Consider the following 27,330-nt stretch of genomic DNA (forward strand, 5'->3'; position numbering starts at 1 on the left):
GACACTCGCAGACTCTACATCCTACCCTCTCAGGACACCTGCAGACTCTACACCCGACCCTCTCAGGACACCCGCAGACTCTACACCCGACCCTCTCAGGACACCTGCAGACTCTACACCCGACCCTCTCAGGACACCTGCAGACTCTACACCCTACCCTCTCAGGACACCAGCAGACTCTACACCCGACCCTCTCAGGACACCAGCAGACTCTACACCCGACCCTCTCAGGACACCCGCAGACTCTACACCCTACCCTCTCAGGACACCCGCAGACTCTACACCCGACCCTCACAGGACACCCGCAGACTCTACACCCGACCCTCTCAGGACACCCGCAGACTCTACACCCGACCCTCTCAGGACACCCGCAGACTCTACACCCGACCCTCTCAGGACACCTGCAGACTCTACACCCTACCCTCTCAGGACACCCGCAGACTCTACACCCGACCCTCTCAGGACACCCGCAGACTCTACACCCGACCCTCTCAGGACACTCGCAGACTCTACATCCTACCCTCTCAGGACACCTGCAGACTCTACACCCGACCCTCTCAGGACACCCGCAGACTCTACACCCGACCCTCTCAGGACACCTGCAGACTCTACACCCGACCCTCTCAGGACACCTGCAGACTCTACACCCTACCCTCTCAGGACACCAGCAGACTCTACACCCGACCCTCTCAGGACACCAGCAGACTCTACACCCGACCCTCTCAGGACACCCGCAGACTCTACACCCTACCCTCTCAGGACACCCGCAGACTCTACACCCGACCCTCACAGGACACCCGCAGACTCTACACCCGACCCTCTCAGGACACCCGCAGACTCTACACCCGACCCTCTCAGGACACCCGCAGACTCTACACCCGACCCTCTCAGGACACCTGCAGACTCTACACCCGACCCTCTCAGGACACCCGCAGACTCTACACCCGACCCTCTCAGGACACCAGGGAGGGGGGGGAGTTGGACCTCAAATGAAGCCTTCATAGTAGATGTTTTCTGGGGTCCCCGTGATAAGGCATCCCCTTCCTCGTCCATTGTAGAGGTGGCCGGTCAGGGCTCGCTCTTGGTCATCGGTCGAGCACACCAGCCGGATCCTGTGGTACCTTCAGTACTGACCAGGGTTACTATGGTAACAACACAAGTAGGGTAAATCTAACCCGCCTCACGTCAGTCTATGGTATGAAACGCAAGACCGGCGGGCAGCAGGAGACACACGTACACGCCGCTGCACTCAGACCACTGAATGGAAACACTGAGAGGAAATATGAATTATTACAATATCCTGTTTCCAGGCCTGGCCACAAACCAGGCCCAGGAGTTGTAAAGATGAGCAGAAATTTCAGAAAATGCAGGCATGTCTCGCGAGCCTTGAAAATACTTTGGTGCAGATTTACGACTTCTGGCGCATCTCTGCTAATCAGCAGAGATGCGCCAGAAGAGTTGCGACGCATCTGCCCACCCGGGCGCCACTACTGATGCACCGGCACCGTGGCGATCGGATGGGCAGATGCGTGACGCATCCCCGGCGGAAATGCGGCGCATTACTGGAGTTGAGTCGCAAATGCTACGCAGCAAGGCTCGGGGTGCCCTATCCCTAACAGGCTGCGTCAATCCTCATGCCTGCTTCAAGCAGGCGCAGGGTTTTGACGCAGCATTGCCTTAAAAGTGACTGAGTGAAATCTTGTGGATTTCACTCAGTCACTTTTAGGAGACGTTCCCTTGCCGGAACGCCCCCCCGCCAGGGGGGGGCACGCAGGGCTTTACAACGTGACTCATCTCCCAGATGCGTCACGTTGTAAATACCCCGCAGCAGGAGCCTTAGCTCCTGCCACGCCTGTGACTCCTGCTCAATGGCCACGAGCCTCGGGGAGACTGTGGACAGTGATGTGAATGAAGTCCTGTACGACCAAGGATGGATTTATTTCAAACCTCATTCAATAAAACAACTCTCTTGTTTGACGACTGCTCAGGCCAGTTCTCTGGGCAGCCATCGGTGGCTCAAGGAAAGAGTCTCCTTCCACGCACCCAAGATGAACCTCCGCTCCACCGACCTCACCCTGGCAGAGACCCCCCGCATCCGCAGAACCAGAGCAGGTGGAAGATCCTCCTCGTACGTCGCAGCCAAAGATCTAGAACGAGCTCCCAGTCAACATCAGACGCTCCCCCACTCTGCACACCTTCAGGAAGAGCCTCAAGACCTGGAACGAGCTCCCAGTCAACATCAGACGCTCCCCCCACTCTGCACCCCTTCAGGGAGAGCCTCAAGACCTGGAACGAGCTCCCAGTCAACATCAGACGCTCCCCCCACTCTGCACCCCTTCAGGGAGAGCCTCAAGACCTGGAACGAGCTCCCAGTCAACATCAGACGCTCCCCCCACTCTGCACCCCTTCAGGGAGAGCCTCAAGACCTGGAACGAGCTCCCAGTCAACATCAGACGCTCCCCCACTCTGCACACCTTCAGGAAGAGCCTCAAGACCTGGAACGAGCTCCCAGTCATCAGACGCTCCCTCACTCTGCACACCTTCAGGAAGAGCCTCAAGACCTGGAACGAGCTCCCGGTCACCATCAGACGCTCTCCCACTCTGCACACCTTCAGGAAGAGCCTCAAGACCTGGAACGAGCTCCCAGTCAACATCAGACGCTCCCCCCACTCTGCACCCCTTCAGGGAGAGCCTCAAGACCTGGAACGAGCTCCCAGTCAACATCAGACGCTCCCCCACTCTGCACACCTTCAGGAAGAGCCTCAAGACCTGGAACGAGCTCCCAGTCAACATCAGACGCTCCCCCCACTCTGCACCCCTTCAGGGAGAGCCTCAAGACCTGGAACGAGCTCCCAGTCAACATCAGACGCTCCCCCCACTCTGCACCCCTTCAGGGAGAGCCTCAAGACCTGGAACGAGCTCCCAGTCAACATCAGACGCTCCCCCCACTCTGCACCCCTTCAGGGAGAGCCTCAAGACCTGGAACGAGCTCCCAGTCAACATCAGACGCTCCCCCACTCTGCACACCTTCAGGAAGAGCCTCAAGACCTGGAACGAGCTCCCAGTCATCAGACGCTCCCTCACTCTGCACACCTTCAGGAAGAGCCTCAAGACCTGGAACGAGCTCCCGGTCACCATCAGACGCTCTCCCACTCTGCACCCCTTCAGGAAGAGCCTGAAGACCTGGAACGAGCTCCCCATGAACATCAGACGCTCCCCCACTCTGCACACCTTCAGAAAGAGCCTCAAGACCTGGAACGAGCTCCCAGTCAACATCAGACGCTCCTCCACTCTGCACCCCTTCAGGAAGAGCCTCAAGAACTGGAACGAGCTCCCCGTGAACATCAGACGCTCCCCCACTCTGCACACCTTCAGGAAGAGCCTCAAGACCTGGAACGAGCTCCCAGTCAACATCAGACGCTCCCTCTCTCTGCACACCATCGGGAAGAGCCTCAAGAACTGGAACGAGCTCCCAGTCAGCATCAGACGCTCCCCCACTCTGCACCCCTTCAGGAAGAGCCCCAAGACCTGGAACGAGCTCCCAGTCAGCATCAGACGCTCCCCCACTCTGCACCCCTTCAGGAAGAGCCTCAAGAACTGGAACGAGCTCCCAGTCATCAGACGCTCCCTCACTCTGCACACCTTCAGGAAGAGCCTCAAGACCTGGAACGAGCTCCCGGTCACCATCAGACGCTCTCCCACTCTGCACCCCTTCAGGAAGAGCCTGAAGACCTGGAACGAGCTCCCCATGAACATCAGACGCTCCCCCACTCTGCACACCTTCAGAAAGAGCCTCAAGACCTGGAACGAGCTCCCAGTCAACATCAGACGCTCCTCCACTCTGCACCCCTTCAGGAAGAGCCTCAAGAACTGGAACGAGCTCCCCGTGAACATCAGACGCTCCCCCACTCTGCACACCTTCAGGAAGAGCCTCAAGACCTGGAACGAGCTCCCAGTCAACATCAGACGCTCCTCCACTCTGCACCCCTTCAGGAAGAGCCTCAAGAACTGGAACGAGCTCCCCGTGAACATCAGACGCTCCCCCACTCTGCACACCTTCAGGAAGAGCCTCAAGACCTGGAACGAGCTCCCAGTCAACATCAGACGCTCCCTCTCTCTGCACACCATCGGGAAGAGCCTCAAGACCTGGAACGAGCTCCCAGTCAGCATCAGACGCTCCCCCACTCTGCACCCCTTCAGGAAGAGCCCCAAGACCTGGAACGAGCTCCCAGTCAGCATCAGACGCTCCCCCACTCTGCACCCCTTCAGGAAGAGCCTCAAGAACTGGAACGAGCTCCCAGTCATCAGACGCTCCCTCACTCTGCACACCTTCAGGAAGAGCCTCAAGACCTGGAACGAGCTCCCGGTCACCATCAGACGCTCTCCCACTCTGCACCCCTTCAGGAAGAGCCTGAAGACCTGGAACGAGCTCCCCATGAACATCAGACGCTCCCCCACTCTGCACCCCTTCAGAAAGAGCCTCAAGACCTGGAACGAGCTCCCAGTCAACATCAGACGCTCCCCCACTCTGCACACCTTCAGAAAGAGCCTCAAGACCTGGAACGAGCTCCCAGTCAACATCAGACGCTCCTCCACTCTGCACCCCTTCAGGAAGAGCCTCAAGAACTGGAACGAGCTCCCCGTGAACATCAGACGCTCCCCCACTCTGCACACCTTCAGGAAGAGCCTCAAGACCTGGAACGAGCTCCCAGTCAACATCAGACGCTCCCTCTCTCTGCACACCATCGGGAAGAGCCTCAAGACCTGGAACGAGCTCCCAGTCAGCATCAGACGCTCCCCCACTCTGCACCCCTTCAGGAAGAGCCCCAAGACCTGGAACGAGCTCCCAGTCAGCATCAGACGCTCCCCCACTCTGCACACCATCGGGAAGAGCCTCAAGACCTGGAACGAGCTCCCGGTCAACATCAGATGCTCCCCCACTCTGCACACCATCGGGGAGAGCCTCAAGACCTGGAACGAGCTCCCAGTCATCAGACGCTCCTCCACCCTGCACCCCTTCAGGAGGAGCCTCAAGACATGACTCTTCCACTGATCCGTAGCTGCACTGCCCCACCTCCCCCCAGAGCCTTGGGAACCCTGATTGATTGGCTGATAATCGCTATGCCGTGTTCTCGAACCTTGACTCCAAGATATGCTAACAAGGCCCCAATACCATGGGTATCAATCAACACAAAAAAGTCTGGCATCTCTAGTGCTTTGAGGGCAGCCCTTATTCAGAGAGTTTGCTTCAAGTCTTGACACTTCTCGGTCCAGGTGACTTTCTTGGCCCGAATTGTAAGAGGCCAATATTCGTGTGGGAGTAAGTGAGTACGGCAAAGTTGTGAGAGTGTGTCCGGCAGAGTTGTGAGAGTGTGTTGTGAGTTGTGAGAGTGTGTCGTGAGTTGTGAGAGTGTGTCGTGAGTTGTAAGAGTGTGTCTGGCAGAGTTGTGAGAGTGTGTCGTGAGATGTGAGAGTGTGTCGTGAGTTGTGAGAGTGTGTCCGGCAGAGTTGTGAGAGTGTGTCGTGAGTTGTGAGAGTGTGTCGGGCAGAGTTGGGAGAGTGTGTTGTGAGTTGTGAGGGTGTGTCGTGAGCTGTGAGAGTGTGTCGTGAGTTGTAAGAGTGTGTCCTGCAGAGTTGTGAGAGTGTGTCGTGAGTTGTGAGAGTGTGTCGGGCAGAGTTGTGAGAGTGTGTCATGAGTTGTGAGAGTGTGTCCGGCAGAGTTGTGAGAGTGTGTCGTGAGTTGTGAGAGTGTAGTGAGTTGTTAGAGTGTGTCCGGCAATCAATCAATCAATCATAACATTTGTATAGCGCGCTACTCACCCGGAAGGGTCTCAAGGCGCTTTGGGGAGGGGTCCGCCACTGCTTGAACAGCCATGTCTTGAGTTGTTTCCTGAAGGCGAGATGGTCCTGTGTCAGCCGGAGGTGGATGGGGAGGGAGTTCCATGTCTTGGCTGCCAGGTAGGAGAAGGATCTACCTCCGGCGGTGGCTCTTCGGATGCGTGGTACGGCGGCGAGGGCGAGGCTTGTACAACGTAGCTGGCGGGTGGGCGTGTAGAAGGTCAGGCGGTCGTTGAGGTACTTGGGGCCCAGGTCATGGAGAGACTTGTGTGCGTGGGTAAGGAGCCTGAATGTGATCCTTTTGCTGACAGGGAGCCAGTGCAGGTCCCTCAGGTGGCCGGAGATGTGGCTGCGTCGGGGGATGTCCAGGATGAGTCGGGCGTAGGCGTTCTGTATGTGCTGGAGTCTTTTCTGTAGTTTGGCTGTGGTTCCCGCGTAGAGGGTGTTCCCGTAGTCCAGTCGGCTGGTGACGAGTGCCTGGGTGACCGTCTTCCTGGTTTCGGTCGGGATCCATCGGAAGATCTTTCGGAGCATACGCAGGGTGTTGAAGCACGATGAGGAGACGGCGTTGACTTGTCTGGTCATCGAGAGGGAAGAGTCCAGGATGAAGCCCAGGTTGCGTGCGTGGTCGGTTGGCTTGGGAGAGGTGCCCAGGGCGGGGGGCCACCAGGAGTCGTCCCAGGCGGAGGGCGATGGTCCCAGGATGAGGACTTCCGTCTTGTCTGAGTTCAGTTTCAGGCGGCTGTTCTTCATCCACTCGGCGATGTCTTTCATCCCTTCGTGCAGGCTCGTTCTGGCGGTGGCGGGGTCTCTGGTGAGGGAGAGGATCAGTTGGGTGTCGTCGGCGTAGGAGATGATGTTGAGGTTGTGCTGGCGTGCGATGGTTGCAAGAGGTCTCATGTAGACGTTGAAGAGGGTGGGGCTGAGTGATGATCCTTGCGGTATGCCGCAGATGACTTCGGTGGCCTCTGATCGGAACGGGCGGAGGCGGACTCTCTGTGTTCTTCATGCGAGATACGAGATGATCCACTCCAGTGCCTTCTCTTGGATACCGATGTTGCTGAGGCGTTGGACTAGGGTGCAGTGGCAGACGGTGTCGAACGCTGCAGAGAGGTCCAGGAGGATGAGGGCCGCTGTTTCCCCGTTGTCGAGCAGGATTCTGATGTCGTCGGTGGCTGCGATGAGGGCGGTCTCGGTGCTGTGGTTGGCTCGGAAACCGGACTGCGAGGGGTCGAGGGATCCGTTCGTCTCGAGGAAGGCTGCAAGCTGTCTGTTGACGGTCTTCTCGATGACTTTGGCAGGAAAAGGGAGGAGCAAGATGGGGCGGAAGTTCTTGAGGTCGGTGGGGTCCGCTGTTGGTTTCTTCAGTAGGGCGTTGAGCTCGGCATGCTTCCAGCTCTCCGGGAAGGTGGCGGTGTTGAAGGAGGTGTTGATGACGTCCCCGAGTTGGGGTGCGATGATGGAGTCGGCCTTGTTGAAGACGTGGTGGGGGAAGGGGTCGGTTGGAGATCCGGAGTGGATGGTGTTCATCGTGCGGGCTGTGTCTTCGGTGGTCACCGTGGTCCAGGTGCGGAGGGTGGCCGTGGGGGCCGTTGGTTCGACGGTTGGGTGCGTGGATGGTGCATCGAAGCTGTTGTGGATGTCGGCGATTTTGCGGTGGAAGAACGAGGCGAGAGAGTCGCAGAGATCTTGTGAAGGAGTGATGTCGTTGTTGCCGGTGCTGGGGTTGGAGAACTCCTTGAGGATGCTGAAGAGTTCCTTGCTGTCGTGGGCGTTGTTGTCCAGTCGTTCCTTCAGTGATTTCTTCTTGGTGGTGCGGATAAGCTGGTGGTGCTTGCGGGTGGCGTCTTTGAGGGCGGTCATGTTGTCTGTGGTCTGGTCGAGGCAGAGTTTTGAGAGTGTGTCGTGAGTTGTGAGAGTGTGTCGTGAGTTGTAAGAGTGTGTCGGGCAGAGTTGTGAGAGTGTGTCGTGAGTTGTGAGAGTGTGTCGGGCAGAGTTGTGAGAGTGTGTCGTGAGTTGTGAGAGTGTGTCGGGCAGAGTTGTGAGAGTGTGTCGTGAGTTGTGAGAGTGTGTCGGGCAGAGTTGTGAGAGTGTGTCGTGAGTTGTGAGAGTGTGTCCGGCAGAGTTGTGAGAGTGTGTCGTGAGTTGTGAGAGTGTGTCGTGAGTTGTGAGAGTGTGTCCGGCAGAGTTGTGAGAGTGTGTCATGATGCTCAGCCATCCCTGGCATGGGCCGTGTGATGGAAGTCTCACAAGTGGCTGGATCTTGGCCAGCAGAGGCCACAATGTCCCATTCGGCAGTTCGTGGCCAATGTTCGGCGTCCCGCCGAGCCTTATCAGGCACTTGGATGGCTTCATGGTCACTTGGGGTACAGGATGGACCGCGGCTCCCTCCTGTGGTGAATCACGTGCTCCTCCCTTTGGGAACTGGACACAGCTCTGCTGTCGAGTGGGCAACGCAGACATCAAGAGTCACCGGTCTCTGCAAGGTGGAAAGAGCATTGTCCAACCCAACGAGCATTACCCAGAACTGGAACAAGCCTCTGGGTCTCAGAGCACAGACTTCTCCTTGGCAATCTGCCTTAAGAATTGTGCCAGTCCCTAGAGCTGTGGTTCCCAAACTGTGCGCCGCGGCACCCCGGTGCGCCCTTAGGATTAGCAAGGGGCGCCACGCACGATTTGGGAAAGATAGCGTGTGCTCGGGAAGCTTGAGCTTCTAAATATGTAGTTGTGAGAATGTGAACAATTAACTACATCTCAGCCTGTCGCAGCAAGTGAGGCTCAGTTAAATTACGCTCCACTGCAGCTCAGCACACGGGGGAGTCACACATGCTTCGTCCGCTTTACACGCGCAGGACGTCTGTCCTCGTGGGCTCCGCATGTGCAGCAGCACAGAGTGTCGAGCTCGAGTTCAGCTATTCCTCTGAGGACCCTCCTCACAACTTACAAGCAGGTTGCTTTCACACTAGAATACTTCTTGCTTTAAGGTTAACTGCACAGATCGGGGACATGAAAAAACTCGTGGCCCCCAACCGGTGGGCTTATGTTGGCTGCTGTTCCTGCACATAGTTCTGTGAAGAAACATTGTGACGTAATTCACTAGGTTGAAACTCCAGGGGCAACCTCGCTCTGGAACCGGCCCACCTTGCAGCCTGGATCAGTTTTCCTCCCTTCGTCTGACCCTCAGCCGAGGCCAGGCAGGTGATCGCTCAGTGATCGCAGTCCCTCCTTCTTCCCTCATTATATTTCGAGTGACAAGACACTTTTGATTCAGAAAAGCTTCCCTTGAACTCGGGATAAAGATTTTGGAATTCATTCTGAGCAGTCTGTTGTGGTTATTTCAGCTTTAATTTGGGTTATTTACTGCTGCACAATTAGCATCTTTACTGATCGTGGAGTTAAAAACAATCAAACAAAGTGTGTTTCTGCTCACATTTTCACTTAGGAAATATAAACAGAGAAGTACCTTGAATTCATGGATTGCACGCTGTGAAATCACCCCAGACTGGGCAACCTATGGGGCATATTATCAAGGACGGGCGATACATTATCGCCGCTTTTATCGGCGGGAAACTGGGCTTCATAATATGCTCTATGAATTCCAATTGAAGCCCATGTTAGAAGTCTTCACATCATGTGTTAGTGACAGCAAGTGTGTGCAAGCATGTGTGAGTGACAGTGAGCATGTGCAAGCATGCATGAGTGACAGCGCGCATGTGCAAACCTTTGTGAGTGATAGCGAGTGTGTGGAAGCATGTGTGAGTGACAGTGAGCGTGTGCAAGCATGCATGAGAGGCAGTGAGCGTGTGCAAGCACGTGTGAGTGACAGTGAGTTTGTGCAAGCATGTGTGGGTGACAGAGAGTGTGTGCAAGCATTTGTGAGTGACAGTGAGCGTGTGGAAGCATGTGTGAGTGACAGCGAGCGTGTGCAAGCATGCATGAGAGACAGTGAGCGTGTGCAAGCACGTGTGAGTGACAGTGAGTTTGTGCAAGCATGTGTGGGTGACAGAGAGTGTGTGCAAGCATTTGTGAGTGACAGTGAGCGTGTGGAAGCATGTGTGAGTGACAGCGAGCGTGTGCAAGCATGTGTGAGTGACAGTGAGCATGTGCAAGCATGCATGAGTGACAGCGCGCATGTGCAAACATTTGTGAGTGATAGCGAGTTTGTGCAAGCATGTGTGGGTGACAGAGAGTGTGTGCAAGCATTTGTGAGTGACAGTGAGCGTGTGGAAGCATGTGTGAGTGACAGCGAGCGTGTGCAAGCATGCATGAGAGACAGTGAGCGTGTGCAAGCACGTGTGAGTGACAGAGAGTGTGTGCAAGCATTTGTGAGTGACAGTGAGCGTGTGGAAGCATGTGTGAGTGACAGCGAGCGTGTGCAAGCATGTGTGAGTGACAGCGAGCATGTGCAAGCATGTGTGAGTGACTGCGGGCATGTGCAAGTATGTGTGAGTGACAGCGAGCGTGTGCAAGCATGTGTGAGTGACAGTGAGCATGTGCAAGCATGCATGAGTGACAGCGCGCATGTGCAAACATTTGTGAGTGATAGCGAGTTTGTGCAAGCATGTGTGGGTGACAGAGAGTGTGTGCAAGCATTTGTGAGTGACAGTGAGCGTGTGGAAGCATGTGTGAGTGACAGCGAGCGTGTGCAAGCATGTGTGAGTGACAGTGAGCATGTGCAAGCATGCATGAGTGACAGCGCGCATGTGCAAACATTTGTGAGTGATAGCGAGTTTGTGCAAGCATGTGTGGGTGACAGAGAGTGTGTGCAAGCATTTGTGAGTGACAGTGAGCGTGTGGAAGCATGTGTGAGTGACAGCGAGCGTGTGCAAGCATGTGTGAGTGACAGTGAGCATGTGCAAGCATGCATGAGTGACAGCGCGCATGTGCAAACATTTGTGAGTGATAGCGAGTGTGTGGAAGCATGTGTGAGTGACAGTGAGCGTGTGCAAGCATGCATAAGTGACAACGAGCGTGTGCAAACATTTGTGAGTGATAGCGAGTGTGTGGAAGCATGTGTGAGTGACAGTGAGCGTGTGCAAGCATGCATAAGTGACAACGAGCGTGTGCAAACATTTGTAAGTGACAGCGAGTGTGTGCAAGCATGCATGAGAGACAGTGAGCGTGTGCAAGCACGTGTGAGTGACAGTGAGTGTGTGCAAGCATGTGTTAGTGACAGCGAGTGTGTGGAAACATGTGTGAGTGACAGTAAGCGTGTGCAAGCATGTGTAAGTGACAGCGAGCGTGTGCAAGCATGTGTAAGAGACAGCGAGTGTGTGCAAGCATGCATGAGAGACAGTGAGCATGTGCAAGCATGTGTGGGTGACAGAGAGTGTGTGCAAGCATTTGTGAGTGACAGTGAGCGCGTGGAAGCATGTGTGAGTGACAGCGAGCGTGTGCAAGCATGTGTGAGTGACAGTGAGCATGTGCAAGCATGCATGAGTGACAGCGCGCATGTGCAAACATTTGTGAGTGATAGCGAGTGTGTGGAAGCATGTGTGAGTGACAGTGAGCGTGTGCAAGCATGCATAAGTGACAACGAGCGTGTGCAAACATTTGTGAGTGATAGCGAGTGTGTGGAAGCATGTGTGAGTGACAGTGAGCGTGTGCAAGCATGCATAAGTGACAACGAGCGTGTGCAAACATTTGTAAGTGACAGCGAGTGTGTGCAAGCATGCATGAGAGACAGTGAGCGTGTGCAAGCACGTGTGAGTGACAGTGAGTGTGTGCAAGCATGTGTTAGTGACAGCGAGTGTGTGGAAACATGTGTGAGTGACAGTAAGCGTGTGCAAGCATGCATGAGTGACAACGAGCGTGTGCAAACATTTGTGAGTGATAGCGAGTGTGTGGAAGCATGTGTGAGTGACAGTGAGCGTGTGCAAGCATGCATAAGTGACAACGAGCGTGTGCAAACATTTGTAAGTGACAGCGAGTGTGTGCAAGCATGCATGAGAGACAGTGAGCGTGTGCAAGCACGTGTGAGTGACAGTGAGTGTGTGCAAGCATGTGTTAGTGACAGCGAGTGTGTGGAAACATGTGTGAGTGACAGTAAGCGTGTGCAAGCATGTGTAAGTGACAGCGAGCGTGTGCAAGCATGTGTAAGAGACAGCGAGTGTGTGCAAGCATGCATGAGAGACAGTGAGCATGTGCAAGCATGTGTGGGTGACAGAGAGTGTGTGCAAGCATTTGTGAGTGACAGTGAGCGCGTGGAAGCATGTGTGAGTGACAGCGAGCATGTGCAAGTATGTGTGACAGTGAGCGCGTGCAAGCATGTGTGAGTGAATGGGCACGTGTGACTGCGTGTGTGACCAAAAGCCCATGATGAGTGCACGTGGCCCTCTGTCTGAATAAGTTCACGTGACCATGTGAAAGCAGAGCGCATTCAATCATGTATGTGTGAGTCAGCAAACATGTGAGACCACCAGTCCAAGGGAGCATGTGGATGTGCTAATGTTTGAGCGAGTACACTGGGGTTTCATGCTCCTTGGCACCGTCCACAGAGTCTGCTGTGTAAACAAAGCACCGGGGGACCCCGGCACCCAGGGTGCCCGGGCTCTCACCGCAGGCCCCTGCAGCTGGCATCACACATGTCCCTGCCATGCTGCCAATGATAGCAGCACAACCATGAGCCATCACACTCCAGGTGTGACAATCGGACGTCTCCAGGCCCCCCAAAGCCACAAGAATGGCTTGGACACACGCTAAGTCCTTTTAATGTAGATTTAATTAATAATTGACTGTTGTTGTTGTCATCTCTGGATTACCCAGAAAGTGCCACCTTGTGGCAGGCTTCCACAAGCGCAGCAGCTGACAATGAAGGGCCGGTGCCGAGCAATGGAAATGACCGTCTCAAATTAAGCACTGCGGCACCCCTTTGAAAACTTAGAAAAGTGCTTTTCAAACTCAGAAAAGTATGCGAAGGTTGTAAAATGTAATTGCAAAAAGAGAATCACAAAATACGTTTTGCAGAAAAAAAGTTAGTAAATATCTACATTTGGAGGGAGAACAAAATTTTCGGACATTTTTTTCTGCAAAGGCAAAGTTTTCAAAATGTCGCAACCTTCACAAATGAAACATGTGCAAGTTTGAAGATCCTCGCTTGCTATTGGAAGCTGGGCACGACTCAAGGGGGGCGGGGGGGCGACAGTGCAGGCTACTGATCAGTGAATCTGCGCCATGTGTGTGACTGAGTGTGACTGAGCGTGAGTGAATGTGAGTGAATGTGAGTGAGTGTGACTGACTGTGATTGACTGTGACTGAGTGTGACTGAGTGTGAGTGAGTGTGAGTGAGTGAGTGAGTGATTGAGTGTGAGTGACTGTGAGTGAGTGAGTGAGTGTGAGTGAGTGAGTGAGTGATTGAGTGTGAGTGACTGTGAGTGAGTGTGAGTGAGTGTGAGTGAGTGTGCCTCAGGGCAGACTTCCTTCCACGCGGCCAGGATGCCTCGTGTGAGAGGCTGGAGCTGCAGCGTCTCATATGAAACGAACAAAGCCTGGAAAGTGCTGAGTCTGCGGTCTGAGGAGCCAGCTGTGGCCAGAGGCCTCAGACGTGGCCAGGAGAGGGGGGCGGGCGCGGGCCTCCCTCCCTGAGTCACGGCTCCGATTTATTGGGGGAGGTTCTCTGTAGAGTGTCTGTGCTATGGCCCTTGGCACTGCGGGGGCCTGTGTTAGACCCCCCCATACCCCCCCTGGAGGGAGGTTCTCTGTAGAGTAGACTGGAGTGGAGCAGAGCCCGCCCACAGCAGCCCGGTGATGGGCCCCGGGCCAGGGGTCTGTGCTGTGGCCCCTTGGCACTGCGGGGGCCTTTGTTACCCCCCTGGGGGAGGTTCTCTGTGGAGTGGAGTGGAGCTGAGCCCGCCCACTGCAGCCTGGTGACGGGCCCCGGGCCAGGGGTCTGTGCTGTGGGCCCCCCTAGAGCTCTGCTGCCTCACCCCCCCGCCCCCGCACTGCGGGGGCCTGTGTTGCCCCCCTGGGGGAGGTTCTCTGTAGAGTAGACTGGAGTGGAGCAGAGCCCGCCCACAGCAGCCCGGTGATGGGCCCCGGGCCAGGGGTCTGTGCTGTGGCCCCTTGGCACAGCGGGGGCCTGTGTTACCGCCCTGGGGGGAGGTTCTCTGTGGAGTGGAGTGGAGTGGGGTAGAGCAGTGCCCGCCCACAGCAGCCTGGTGATGGGCCCCGGGCCAGGCCAGCAGACCCCCTGACCCCGCCACAGAATAACTTCTGCATGTGTCAAAGGGCAAATGTGGGGCAACGGGGGCACAAAAAAGTGAGGACTGAGGGAGGCAGGTGAGAAAGAAGTCAGAATGGGATAAGAAACATGAACGAGTGCATTGAGAGACGACGAATCATGGACTGAGTAATGAGGGGAGTGACAAACAAGCATTTGCAATGCAATAGCTCAAACTCTTGTAAATACGAGACCTATTTCAAATCAAAGAAGCGGCCGCCATTGTCCCGGCTGCTTGAAAGGGAAAGCACGCAGGGCACGCTGAATGTTGCAGGAGAGCATGTCATGCCTGCAGTAGGAGAAACCCATCAAAGAAAAGAGTGCTTACAAAGTAAATAACACGCACCGTGTAACAACCGAAGTAAAAGGGCCAGTCGCCGTGGGAGGTTACAAATGCGGTCACGGCCGAACTAAGGAGGGACTAACAAGCCTAATAACGACTCACAAGCCAGTGTTTACGAAGGACAATGACACAAGCCAGTGACAAATATGTGCAGAGAGTGGGCGGGGCTTCAAGTGCATACTCCACTACTGTATGCGCTGCCCAGGCCCGAACTAAAAAGAAGAGCAGCAGGACGAGGCGCGGCTCATGCTCTGTGGCCGAGGGGGCACGACACTACTCTGATATTACGGTACTTCCCCGGGGCTGTGTGTTGTTTGCACACCGCATGTTTGGCACTTTTAAGTGTCGTTCATGACACGGAGACAGCGCCACACTGCCATGCAGGGCCTAGGCATCAAGCTGCAGACAACACTGTTCCCATGGCTGCACACACAGTAACTCACTGCTTCTAAAACTGCCCTTTTTTTAATCCAAGAGCTGAACATGTTGTTTGAAGGTGAGTGAGCCAGTAACAATGTTCACACTTATCGCACATGCCGATGACCCCAGTGACACCAAGACAAAGACCTCCTGGAAATAAGAGCAACATCGGCCTCAAACTAGTCACCGACCCTACCCACATTGTAGGACACACACTCAATCCCATATTCACGTCCAGCAACAGAGTCAAGAACACCCACGCCACACAGCTCGCCTGGACCGACCACTGCAGGGCCCACTTCACTATCTCAGGAAATACCAACACTGGCACGTGCCACTCAGCCCCACGCACAGAGACTGGAAAAATATACCAGAAGACCAGTGGAACAGCACAATCAACTCCCACCTCCCAGACACAACATTCAACACAGACCGTCTCCCAACGCACCCTTATCATGAGACTACACAACTCCGGCATCCGCGACAAGGCCCTGGACTGGATCCACTCATTCCTCACCGGCCGAACACAGCGAGTCATGCTACCTCCATTCCTCTCAGAATCTACAGAGATCCGCTGCGGAGTGCCAAGGCTCCTCCCCGAGTCCCACCCTCAACGTCTACATGCCCCCTCTCGTGGCCTTCGTCAGAAACCACGCACTCATTATCATCTACTACGCCAACGACTACGCCAACGACACCCAGCTGATCCTTTCCCTCACCAACGAACCCACAGCCGCCAGAACCAACTTCCACAGCGGTATGAAGGCCGTGGCAACCTGGATGAACGGTAGCTGCCTCAAGCTCAACTTGGACAAAACTCAAGTACTCATCCTAGGACCCCCCTCAGCCTGGGCGGACTGTTGGTGGCCCGCGGCTCTGGGAACCCCTCCCACCCCGCGACCACGCATGCAACCTCAGCATTGTATTGGACTCCTCACTCTCAATGAACCGCCAGATCAATGCCGTATCCTCATCCTGTTTCCACACGCTCCGCCTGCTCCGAAAGGCATTCAAATGGATCCCCACAGAATCCATAAAGTCGATCACCCACAGACCCATAACCAGCAGACTAGACTACGGCAACGCACTCTATGGCGGCATCACCCAAAAACAGCTCAGGAAACTTCAGAACGTCCAAAAGGCCGCAGCCAGACTGGTCCTCGACATCCCCACTGCAGCCACACCACTCAACGCCTCCGTCAACTCTACTAGCTCCCAGTCAATAAGAGACTCACCTTCAACATCCTCACACTCTCCACGATGTAGGGCCAGCATATCTGAACCACTGCCTCTCTTTCCACGCACCGCCAGACAGCTTCACTCTGCCTAACTTGCCCTGGCCTCCATCCCACGGATCTACAAGACTAGAACCGGAGGAAGATCCTTCTCCTACCTCACTGCCAAGACCTGGACCACCCTGCCTGACCCAATTCAGGAAGCATCTCAAGACCTGGCTCTCCCACTGAACCTCCACGCGCAGATGGATCATCACCCCTCCCCCCCTCCACAGCACCTTGGGACCCTAACGGGTGAGTAGCCACGCTATATAAATTCCTGATTGATTGATAGAATGAGAACAGGCTGTGAAGAACTTCTCCCTCTGGATCACAGAACTCTACAACACAATTGCCCCAGCCAAACCAGCCAAATCTAAAGGACCCACCAGAAGAGCCAGCTGGTTCACTGCAGAGCTGAAATCCACCAAATGCAACTGCTGGCAACTAGAAAGTGAGTGGCACCCCAGCACAGAGACAGGAGCCCATACCACCTGCAAGGCGGCACTCAACCAGTACCACCGCCTCCTGAACAAAACAAAGAAGAACGCCCTTGCAGACCGCATGGAAGCCAGCACAAACCGCAGTGAGGAGCTCTTCGCCATCGTGAAGGTGTTCTTTAACCCCGCAGCCATAGAGAATTGCATCACCCCCTCCCAAGAACTGTGCAACACCAAGGCAGACGTTATCCATGACAAGATCTCAGCCATTTACGAAAACTTCAAACAGCAACCCAACGCCGCGGACAGCATCAGCCAGTCCACACCCACAAACACTAACACTGAACACCTGCTCACCCACTGGGACCCTCTCACAACTCAAGCCACAATCACCATCATGAGGCTGTGCCCCCACGTCTTCAACCTTGGGAGCAAGACAATCGATGGCAAGCTCAAGAAGATCATTAACACCTCCATCACCTCAGCCTCCTTCCCTGAGTCCTTGAAACTCGCTCAAGTGAGGCCCGTCCTGAAGAAACCATCCGCATGATCATGGAGCTGGAATCCCATCCCCTAGACCACCAGAGCTATTTATTTTATATGTTTGGGGAGCGACCCCTTAGGCAAAGGTCGTTTCCCAGGGGGCATACATTATCTGTGTTGTGGCACCCCTTGGGAAAGGAAAAAACAACACCCAACGATAGCCCAAAAAGAAGGTTCTAGATGCAAAGGCGGGGTCAAGAACAGCCAGAGTCAGGTATCCAATGTCACTAGGGAAGGCCACATGACACCACGTGACACCACGTGAGGGGAACAGGGAAAATGCACCAACACAAGAACGTGTTCCAAGGCACGTTCGTAAACACCAGCACACCAAACGGCAACACACACCCTCTTCCCCACATATCTACACACATGTGGCATACCTCAAAAGCAACTCAGAGCACATGTAACAGGGGGTAGAGTCAAAAGCAGGAAGCCCAAGCAGGAAATAATGTTGAGAAAAGGCTGCGTATCAACTACGCCTTTACACACACGCCAAGTGAGGCGTTTTGGGGGAATTAGTAACGCCCATAGATCCCCTGCCAAACCACCAGAGCATCCCTTCCTATAACCCATGGGACTTATCCCCAAAATACCCAACACTGATCAGACTCCCCAGAGCTAATGTCGCAAAAGATCCGAAAACACTATAGTAGGGAAACGGGGGCGGAGGGGGCTCAACGGCTTATCATTATAGGAATTGTCATTCAAATTACCTTTATTAATCACCCTTACTACACTAATTCTGAAAGATGCACCCAAGAAAGGTCATCTCCCTAAACCTCACCAGGTCACGACTGTTAGGTTGATGGGATCACACCCCTCTGGCAAAATACAGGTCCTCCAATACCCCATTGAGAACGGAGTGTAGTGTTTAATTGGTTGTTAGAACAACAAACAAATGGCTTATTCAAAATAGGCAGCAGCAAGGCCAATGAAGTGCACCAACGCTGACTTGTCCTCAACGCCCAATATCCAAAGAAAAAGAAACATTTACTGAACTTACGTAAATGGAAGCCCACTGGCCCACAGCGAGGGGCTGGCTAGTACCCAGGGCCCTCGAAGTGGAGGGGAAAATGCGTGGGTGCAACGTTCCCGCATGGGGGCGAGCACTTCCACGACAACATCCTTCATGAACTTAAACCTGCGAACTTCTACGGACTGGCGAAGAAAACCACAGGTACCAGAGGAGAACAAGCGACTCCCAGGGGACACATAGCAAAAACTGCAGTCTCGCCACAAAAGCTATGTATACTTGTATCACTATGTATGATCTGCCTATTATGGACAGTCCCACACTTGGGCATTACCGAGGAACTGCCGAGTCAAAAGAAGTTTACTAATAGGGAACAACAGTGCTTGTGTAGGGATCTCCCATGCATCACATCCAATCACACCAAGCAAAACACCAGCTTCCCACATGCACTGCACAGAGCCATTTTACCCAGCACCTGGTATCAGCATCTGACCTCAGTCGGCTCCCAAACATCAGCCAGGTTATGTTATGTCTGTTCACTCATCCCACATGTGGTAGGCGCGGACAGGCTTTACTTGTCCCAAGAAGTAGCCAGCGAGAAAACAAAGGGCCATATTACCAATCTGTGCGTTAAAAAACGCACATCGCACATTTCCCTATTGCCGGCTATCGCCGGATTTTATCGCCGTATTAGCGCGTCATTATCAACGCGCAACACGTAGGCGATATTAAATCCGGCGATAGCCGGCGATAGGGAACATTAGCGCGTGAAAACAAGCGTTGTTGTCACGCGCTAATGTGTGCCTTGATAATATGGGGGGGTGGATTCAGCTTTATGATCCACACCCCCATATTATCAATGCCTAACACCTGATCAGAGCAGGCGTTGGGAGACTTGCGATAAACGAGTTTATCGCAGGTCTCCTTCTCCCAACGCCTGCCTTGGTAATAGGGTGTTACCACCTCCAACCACATTTTACATGTGGTTGGACGTGGGAAACATTGCATCGTGGGCTTGAGGCAGGCATTAGCATGCCCTTGTTAATAGGGCGCTAGAAGTATCGCCGCTTTCTCGGCACAATTCGCCGAAAAAGCGGCGATACTTCACCTTGGTAATATGGCCCAAAATGTCTTATTCACTTCTGCCTCTGTAGAATAAGGGTCAAGATCCAACCCAACAAGATAGAACCACACAACGTGGTCGTAAAATTAACCCATTATGACACCAACCCCACAGCCTTATACTTCGTAACCGAACCTGCCGCTATTAAAACCGAGTTGGACAGGATGCCTAGGAAGGGCCATATATCAGAAGATGTCACATAGCCATGAGATTTCCCAGAAAAGAGGTACTTGGAGGTAGCAAAACCCCCAACTTAATGCACTAATACATCTGCTGCAGCGTCCATCTGTGGACCTGGAGCGGCTCTTAGCGTAACTGGAGCGGTCTTCCTAAGCAACAAGTGGTCTCCCGACATAGAATTCCAATGTAGTGCCATCCAGCTCAAGGATAGACAGAGGAATGGGTGGCATGGGGGAGGGTTGAATGAAAGTATGACTTCCCCATGTCAGGAAATTTGGGACACCGAGGTGGGTGGATACAGAAACTAACCATGTACTCCTTATGTTTTAGAGGGAAAAAAGACGCTTCCGATGGGCACGAATGCTTACTGCGGAGTGATACTACAGATTCCGGATATGGAATGGGGAACCTCCACACTGATGGATTTCTACTAGCAGTGCGTGAGTACACCTACACTCAGCTTGCTCCCGGATGGAGAGGACTGGTCACCTTGTACACCCCAACCCTGGTCATTCCTGGAAGAGAACTGCCAGACTTGCACCAGCACCCGTTAAGGAAGAAAACAACCTTGCTGCACCAAGCTCGTGAGAGGAGAGCTGTGGACTATTTTGGCTGAGCCCAATTCAAGGACATCCCAGAAGAGTTTAGAATGTTCACTGAAGCGCAGCTGGGGGTTGCGGGGTCAATACCCTTCTTCACCCTGCAGACAAAAGCTAAAGCCCCCCCCGGCTACAATTCCTCCCATGGAAAACAATCAAAATGATGAACACAAAAAGAACAATTGAAGGCCGAAATGCTGAACAATGTCAAACATTCACCCCAATACAGAGATCTGAGCCTAGGTCCATTGTTTTTTTGCTCACCTCCTCATTTCAGTTTAGCCCTAGCCATATGCAAATTAGTCTTGACCTTGCTCCCCATTTGAACAGTCCGGTCTGATCTGCCAGGCCAGTTTCACCCTGGACCGGAAACGAGCATCCTGAGACCAGTTTCAGGGTATCACCCCTCATCAGCCTGGCTAGCTTGACTCCAGTAGCATGGTGAGCACACGGCCCATGTCTGGGCATATCCTTCCACTTTGAGCGACACATACATAAAGAACAATTGAAGGATGGAATCCTGAACAATGTCAACAATTGTTGTGTTTGCTATGTTTCCATGAGTGCCCAAAAGTATGCCTGGGCATGGGTTCCTTGCTCACTGTGCCACTGGATTCAAGCTAGCCTGGCTGACGAGGGGTGTTCCCCCAAAACCGCCTTCAGGATCCTTGTTTCCTGTCAACGCAGGATCTGGCCTGGCAGTTCAGTCTGGAATGCTCCCTTGAGGAGCAGGGTCAAGATTGATTTGCATATGTCTGGGTCCAAACTGGGGCGGCATGGTGAACAAAAAGAACAATGGATTAAACCCAGATCTCTTTACTTGGGGTGAGTGGTTGAAAAGTTTCAGCATCATCTTGTCCTGTTCAAAATAATGAACAGCACTGAGCTGTTCCTCAGGTCGATCAAGGAAGAAATGCGAACAATCCGTCTCATGGTAATGCGGCACCGCTATGTACTGGACTTTAATGACTGCCATGGAGGGAGGGGTGTGTGCTAAAATTGGTGCAGCCTGGAGCACGTTCATCCCAAGGTATGACATGGACAATGGAACACCAACAAAGAAAGGTAGTTATTTTTTAAAGTGAGGTTAACCAACAACCTGCCCCAAATAAAGTCACTATCCAAGGGCAAGTATTAGGTAGGGTTGTTGACGAATCAACTAGAGGGGGGAATGTTAATATGGAATTGGATGCATTTATCTATAAAAACGATATCTCCCCATTATAATAGAATCGCCCGTTGTGAACTCTACATCAACTTCGACTCGCAAATATGGAGTCAAGGAGGCCCTCAAACTAATGCGGATGGAATCTGATTGATAGGTCACAGGTGGAAGGGAGCGCAGCTGGCAGGCTAATGCTCAGGCAGGAAACGTTTGAACAATCCCACAGATAAGCACAGTGACATTACATAGGATCACAGGAGATTCCCCCAATAAAGCGCACAGGACTGGAGTGGTTACGCACATTCCTAAAAACACAACAAAGTCAGATGCCACATGAGTTAGGAACACATAGCCAATCAGTACCTAGCACACGCAGTGATCACACGCTCTCTGTACCGGACATCGGCACATGTTATTCACTGGTCACATTTTGTCCAAGCAAAGTTGAGACCCACCTGTGGTAACCGTTAAACAATTAATGTATGACTCCTAAGGGAACAACCAACATTTCTCACCATATATGGTGCATCAGAAACTTTTACAACTTGTCGATATTTGTATATAAAAACATTTACAGATTTTAAATTGTGACAGTCCTTAGACCCTGTGTCTGTAACTGTTCTCCCGGCCAATTTCTTTGATTTAACAAACTGTTCTTGTTTCGCCAAATGCCTCTTGTCTTCTGTTTTATAAGGGATTTCAGACAGAATCAAGCATACAAGGCTACTACATTCTTGGGCTAAATCTCCTTAACAGATCCAAAAGTTTGATAAAGTGCTGAGTACTGAGTAAAATACTTCCATAAGCATATTGCTCAAAAAACGATTGCGCTCTCACGTAGACAAGCTGCTAAAGTGCTCTTAAGTTCTGCTAATCATAGCAATTTTTAGAAGTAAAGTGCTAAGTGTTCAAATAAATTGCTAAAATAAATAATTGTCTTTAAAATGTAATCTTTCCAGAGAAAAGTGTGTAGGGGATGCATTTTTTACCAATGTTCACACTACTTTATAATCTTATCCTAGATATTTTGGCTATTTTACCTTCATGCATAGCTGGGTAATCAAACCTCATTTTCCTGTCTCCTCATTTGACATACTAGTTGATATTGAATGTATATAAAACATGTACAAAAATATATAAAACATGTGTTGGCATTTGAACATGTGTGCATGAGTCTGTGTGCACTGCAGCGTGTGTGCATGAGTCTGTGTGCACTGCAGTGTGTGTGTGCATGAGTCTGTGTGCACAGCAGTGTGTGTGGGCACGAGTCAGTGTGCACTGCAGTGTGTGTGTGCATGAGTCTGTGTGCACTGCAGTGTGTGTGTGCATGAGTCTGTGTGTACTGCAGTGTCAGTGCTCAAGCCTGTGTGTACTGCAATGTGTGCCTGTCAGTGAGCGCACACATGTGTACTGCAGTGTGAGTGCTCAAGTGTGAGTTCATCAGCTTCTGTAGCCTGAAGGATGTATGAGTACATGAGTGCGTGTTCTACAGTGTGTACGCACACGAGTATAGGAGTCTGTGTGCACTGCAGCGTGTGTGTGCATGAGTCTGTGTGCACTGCAGTGTGTGTGTGCATGAGTCTGTGTGCACTGCAGTGTGTTTGCATGAGTCTGTGTGCACTGCAGTGTGTGTGTGCATGAGTCTGTGTGCACTGCAGTGTGTGTGCATGAGTCTGTGTGCACTGCAGTGTGTGTGTGCATGAGTCTGTGTGCACTGCAGTGTGTGTGCATGAGTCTGTGTGCACTGCAGTGTGTGTGTGCATGAGTCTGTGTGCACTGCAGCGTGTGTGTGCATGAGTCTGTGTGCACTGCCGCGAGTGAGTGCATAAGTCTGTGTGCACTGCAGTGTGTGTGTGCATGAGTCTGTGTGCACTGCAGTGTGTGTGCATGAGTCTGTGTGCACTGCAGTGTGTGTGTGCATGAGTCTGTGTGCACTGCAGCGTGTGTGTGCATGAGTCTGTGTGCACTGCAGCGAGTGAGTGCATAAGTCTGTGTGCACTGCAGCGTGTGTGTGTGTATGGGTCTGTGTGCACTGCAGTGTGTGAGTGCATAAGTGTGTGTAATGAGTGACTGGGTGGGTGTATGTGAGTGGTAGCACATTCAGAATTGTTGTGTGCATTTGTAATATTGTCGCCACTATACATATGTGACAGTGGCTAGAATTCACATTGGTGTTGAAGAAAAAGAGAGATAGGAGTTAAGACATAGGTTAGAGTCAATTCAACATTTCCAGCAAAATAGACTAAGAAAAACTTTACCGGCCTACCCATCTTGCCCCTCTTCCCAGGAACTCCGGGGATCCCCTGCAACGAAAAAACAGAGAGAATATTACACATAAAAGTAAAAGATAACAAGGAAAGCACAACCCAACTCCCAGCAAGCACCGCAGGCTGAACATTGGCATAGATTCGCATGAGAGATTGCAATTATATTTAACTGAAAAGTTACCCAATGAGAGCTGGGCAGGCCCTTCACACTAGCCAATGAAAGCTCAGCAGGCCCTTCACACTAGCCAATGAAAGCTGGGTGGGCCCTTCACACTAGCCAATGAAAACTGGGTGGACCCTCCACACTAGCCAATGAACGCTTGGTGGGACCTTCACACTAGCCAATGAGAGCTGGGTGGGACCTTCACACTAGCCAATGAGAGCTGGGCGGGACCTTCACACTAGCCAATGAGAGCTGGGCGGGCCCTTCACACTAGCCAATGAGAGCTGGGCGGGCCCTTCACACTAGCCAATGAGAGCTGGGTGGGCCCTTCACACTAGCCATTGAAAGCCGGGCAGGCCCCTCATTTGCGCCACTCCACTGGCTCAAAGTCAGCAGCTGAAAAATAAAACAATGTGCTATAATAGTTTTATTTTCCAGGCAGCCTTTGCAGGGTGTGGCGGGGCTGGGCCGGGGGTGCGCGGGGCAGGGGTAGGGGGCCCACTCACTCAGGGCCGGACTGGAAACCAAAATTTGGCAAAGAGCTCGGCCGGCCCCGTGGGAGCGGCTGAGCTGTTTACCAGGACTGCTTTCGGCCGATTTTGCAGCTATAAACACTATAAACAAGCACTGGCATAGCCAATAGGTCTCGTCTTCGGGACCTTGTAAGAGTTTAGCCATGCAGCACTTATCCTGGGTACTGTGCCCCCAGGGATTGAAGAGATTAAAGATTACTACACACTGGATCATACACACTGGATCATACACACTGGATCATGCCGTCGGATTTCTGAAATAAGTCTCCCATATCATTTATCACTCACAAATCAACTTCAAATATATTTTGGAAATTCAACCATTTGTCTCCAAACATGAGCTCATGAGTTAAGCATACAAGTACACGTTCACACACAAGCACACACACACACTCAAGCACACGCATGCACGGACACACTCAAGCACACGCACGCACACACGGACACACTCAAGCACACACACACTGAAGCACACACACACACTGAAGCACACGCACGCACGCACGGACACACTCAAGCAGACACAGACACTCAAGCACATGCACACACACACGGACACACTCAAGCACACGCACACACTCAAGCACATGCACGCACGGACACACTCAGGCACACGCACGCACGGACACACTCAAGCAGACACAGACACTCAAGCACACGCACGCACACACGGACACACTCAAGCACACGCACACACTCAAGCACACGCACGCATGGACACACTCAAGCAAACGCACGCACACATGGACACACTCAAGCACACGCACGCACACACGGACACACTCAAGCACACGCACACACTCAAGCACACACACACACTCAAGCACACGCACGCACGCACGGACACACTCAAGCACACGCACGCACACACGGACACACTCAAGCACACACACACACTCAAGCACACGCACGCACGGACACACTCAAGCAGACACAGACATTCAATTGTAGTTTACAACTCTGCAGAACTCATTGTATACACCTCAGATTGAAGAAAAGTGGAGCTGGCCAAAAGTTAGGATGCATTACAAGGAGCAGAGTAACCCACACGCCTTCGCTTGCTTTTTGATTTATTTGGTAATTCCAAATGCACGTAGCAATATTTGGGCACAAAAGCCCCGCTGCTGGGCCCTGTGTTTCTTTGTCTGTTGCTCATTTGCTGAACACACACTGGCTCCCTGCGACGCCGGGCGGCGCGCAGTATGTGTACAGTACAAAAGGCAGTGCTCGCTATTGCTGCCAATACATGCATGACTCAAATTCAAGGGCGTGTTTGGCCTCCAAAGAGACTCCTCTCTGCGGCTGGGGGGGGAGGGAGTTGGGTCTCTAATCTGACATTTGTACTTGAGACTTCCTGTGTATACGTCACCCAACCCGCTATACCTAAAGGGCTGCCGCGGAATGTGAAAATAAAGGGACATGGTGGGCCTCAAGAAGCAAAGCAGGATGGTGCGGGCGAGCAAGTGTGCACATTTAAAGAAAGGGGCACAGCCTCCCAAAGGGGCCGCCATGCTGTACAGGAATAAAGAAAGGGGCGCTGCTTCCTGAAGCAGCCCCATGTTGACAGGGGTGCCATGCTGATCAAGAGAAACACACAAACACTTGTGTAAAGAGCGACATGGGAGGAGTTAGGAGGGACAATGCTGCATCAAAATGCAAGCAGCTATGGCGTCAAAGCTGAACATGGGAAACAGTACCAGGAGCAGGAAGCCAAGAAAAATAGTCCCCCAAACGATAGATAAAAAATAAAAAAATGTGTAAAGATACGGTACTTGGTTACTGCTCCATGGGAGGAACGAAATAGAAAAAATGGAGGCACAAAGAGACGGGACTGACCACTAGCAAGCAATGGTTTTTAAAGGACACTGAAACAAACAAATGAATATCAGGGGGGTGGATTTAAACTCACAAAAGAAGTATATACTAACGTATATACAAGCGGTCCTGAAAGTTTGACCTAAAAAGTGCCCTTTCTGAACCGCCTCTAAAACCTATGTATTTTTAGCCAAAATGTTCACAATTTGCCCCCTTGTTTTTAACATTTTGTTGGGGAGACTCAACAGGGTTTCGAAAGTTTCACTTTCAATTGAATAAGGGGAGCATTAAAAACAGCTTACAAAAGACTATGTTCAGTCAATATCCGAGCAGCAGTACTGAGCGTACGATGTGGTCAAAAGTGAAAGCCTGAGCCAAGCACCGAATGTACACATTGTACCCAATGGATACTGAGAGCAGGTTGCAGAGAATAGAGCACTGATGAATGCCTTGCCCTTGCCATTCCACCTCCTGTCATGCAGGCACCTCATATATATGTGGTACTATGGAAAGATATAGTAGGCATGAGGTCAAAGGTCATGCCTGGTATACTATATATACTATGGGGCAGATTTACAATTCCTGGCACATTCCTGCAAATCAGCAGGGATGTGTCAGGAAACTTGCAACACGCATCACAATCCTTGCGCCACCACGGATGCGCTGCATTTCCAATGTGACGCATCATGGCGCAAGGAAATGCAGATGCGGGTTGCATCTCCCGTCATATCGTTGGCGCAGTGCTGGAGTTGTGTCGCGGGTGCATCGCAACTCCAGCACTGTGCCAACCCGGCTTATCTTGAACCAATCAATCAATCAGTGACACTTATAAAGCGCGCTACATACCCGTAGGGTCTCAAGGCGCTGGGGGGGGGGGTGCCGCTACTGCTCGAACAGCCAGGTCTTCAGCTTCTTCCTGAAGGAGAGGTGGTCTTGGGTCAGGCGCAGGTCGGACGGGAGGGAGTTCCAGGTCTTGGCGGCCAGGTAGGAGAAGGACCTTCCTCCTGTAGTCGCTCTTCGGATGCGGGGGACGGCGGCGAGGGCGTGGTTGGCTGATCGGAGGTGGCGTTTGGGAGCGTAGAAGTTGACTCGGCTGTTGAGGTAGCTCGGTCCTTGGTCGTGTAGGGCTTTGTGTGCGTGGGTGAGGAGGCGGAAGGTGATTCTCTTGTTGACGGGGAGCCAGTGAAGGTCTCTCAGGTGTCCGGAGATGTGGCTGGATCGTGGGATGTCGAGGATGAGTCTGGCTGAGGCGTTTTGGATCCGCTGGAGTCTCTTCTGGAGCTTGACGGTGGTCCCGGCGTAGAGGGCGTTGCCGTAGTCCAGTCGGCTGGTGACGAGGGCCTGGGTGACGGTCTTCCTGGTCTCTGTGGGGATCCACCAGAAGATCTTCCGTAGCATGCGTAGGATGTTGAAGCACGCCGAGGAGACGCTGT

General features: G+C 52.7%; 1 protein-coding gene across 1 annotated transcript in view; it reads right to left on the reverse strand.

Annotated features, from left to right (window-relative positions):
* The window catches only part of COL27A1 (collagen type XXVII alpha 1 chain), a 1,232,768-nt gene that overhangs the window by 750,890 nt on the left and 454,548 nt on the right, over nucleotides 1-27,330 (reverse strand). Inside the window, exon 12 of the mRNA XM_078646681.1 lies at nucleotides 23,378-23,422. Within this exon, the coding sequence (XP_078502807.1) occupies nucleotides 23,378-23,422 (45 nt within the window). The remainder of the gene's footprint in view (nucleotides 1-23,377; nucleotides 23,423-27,330) is intronic.

Source organism: Lissotriton helveticus, chromosome 5_2, assembly GCF_964261635.1.
Source record: "Lissotriton helveticus chromosome 5_2, aLisHel1.1, whole genome shotgun sequence".
In the NCBI taxonomy this organism is placed as follows: Eukaryota; Metazoa; Chordata; class Amphibia; order Caudata; family Salamandridae; genus Lissotriton; species Lissotriton helveticus.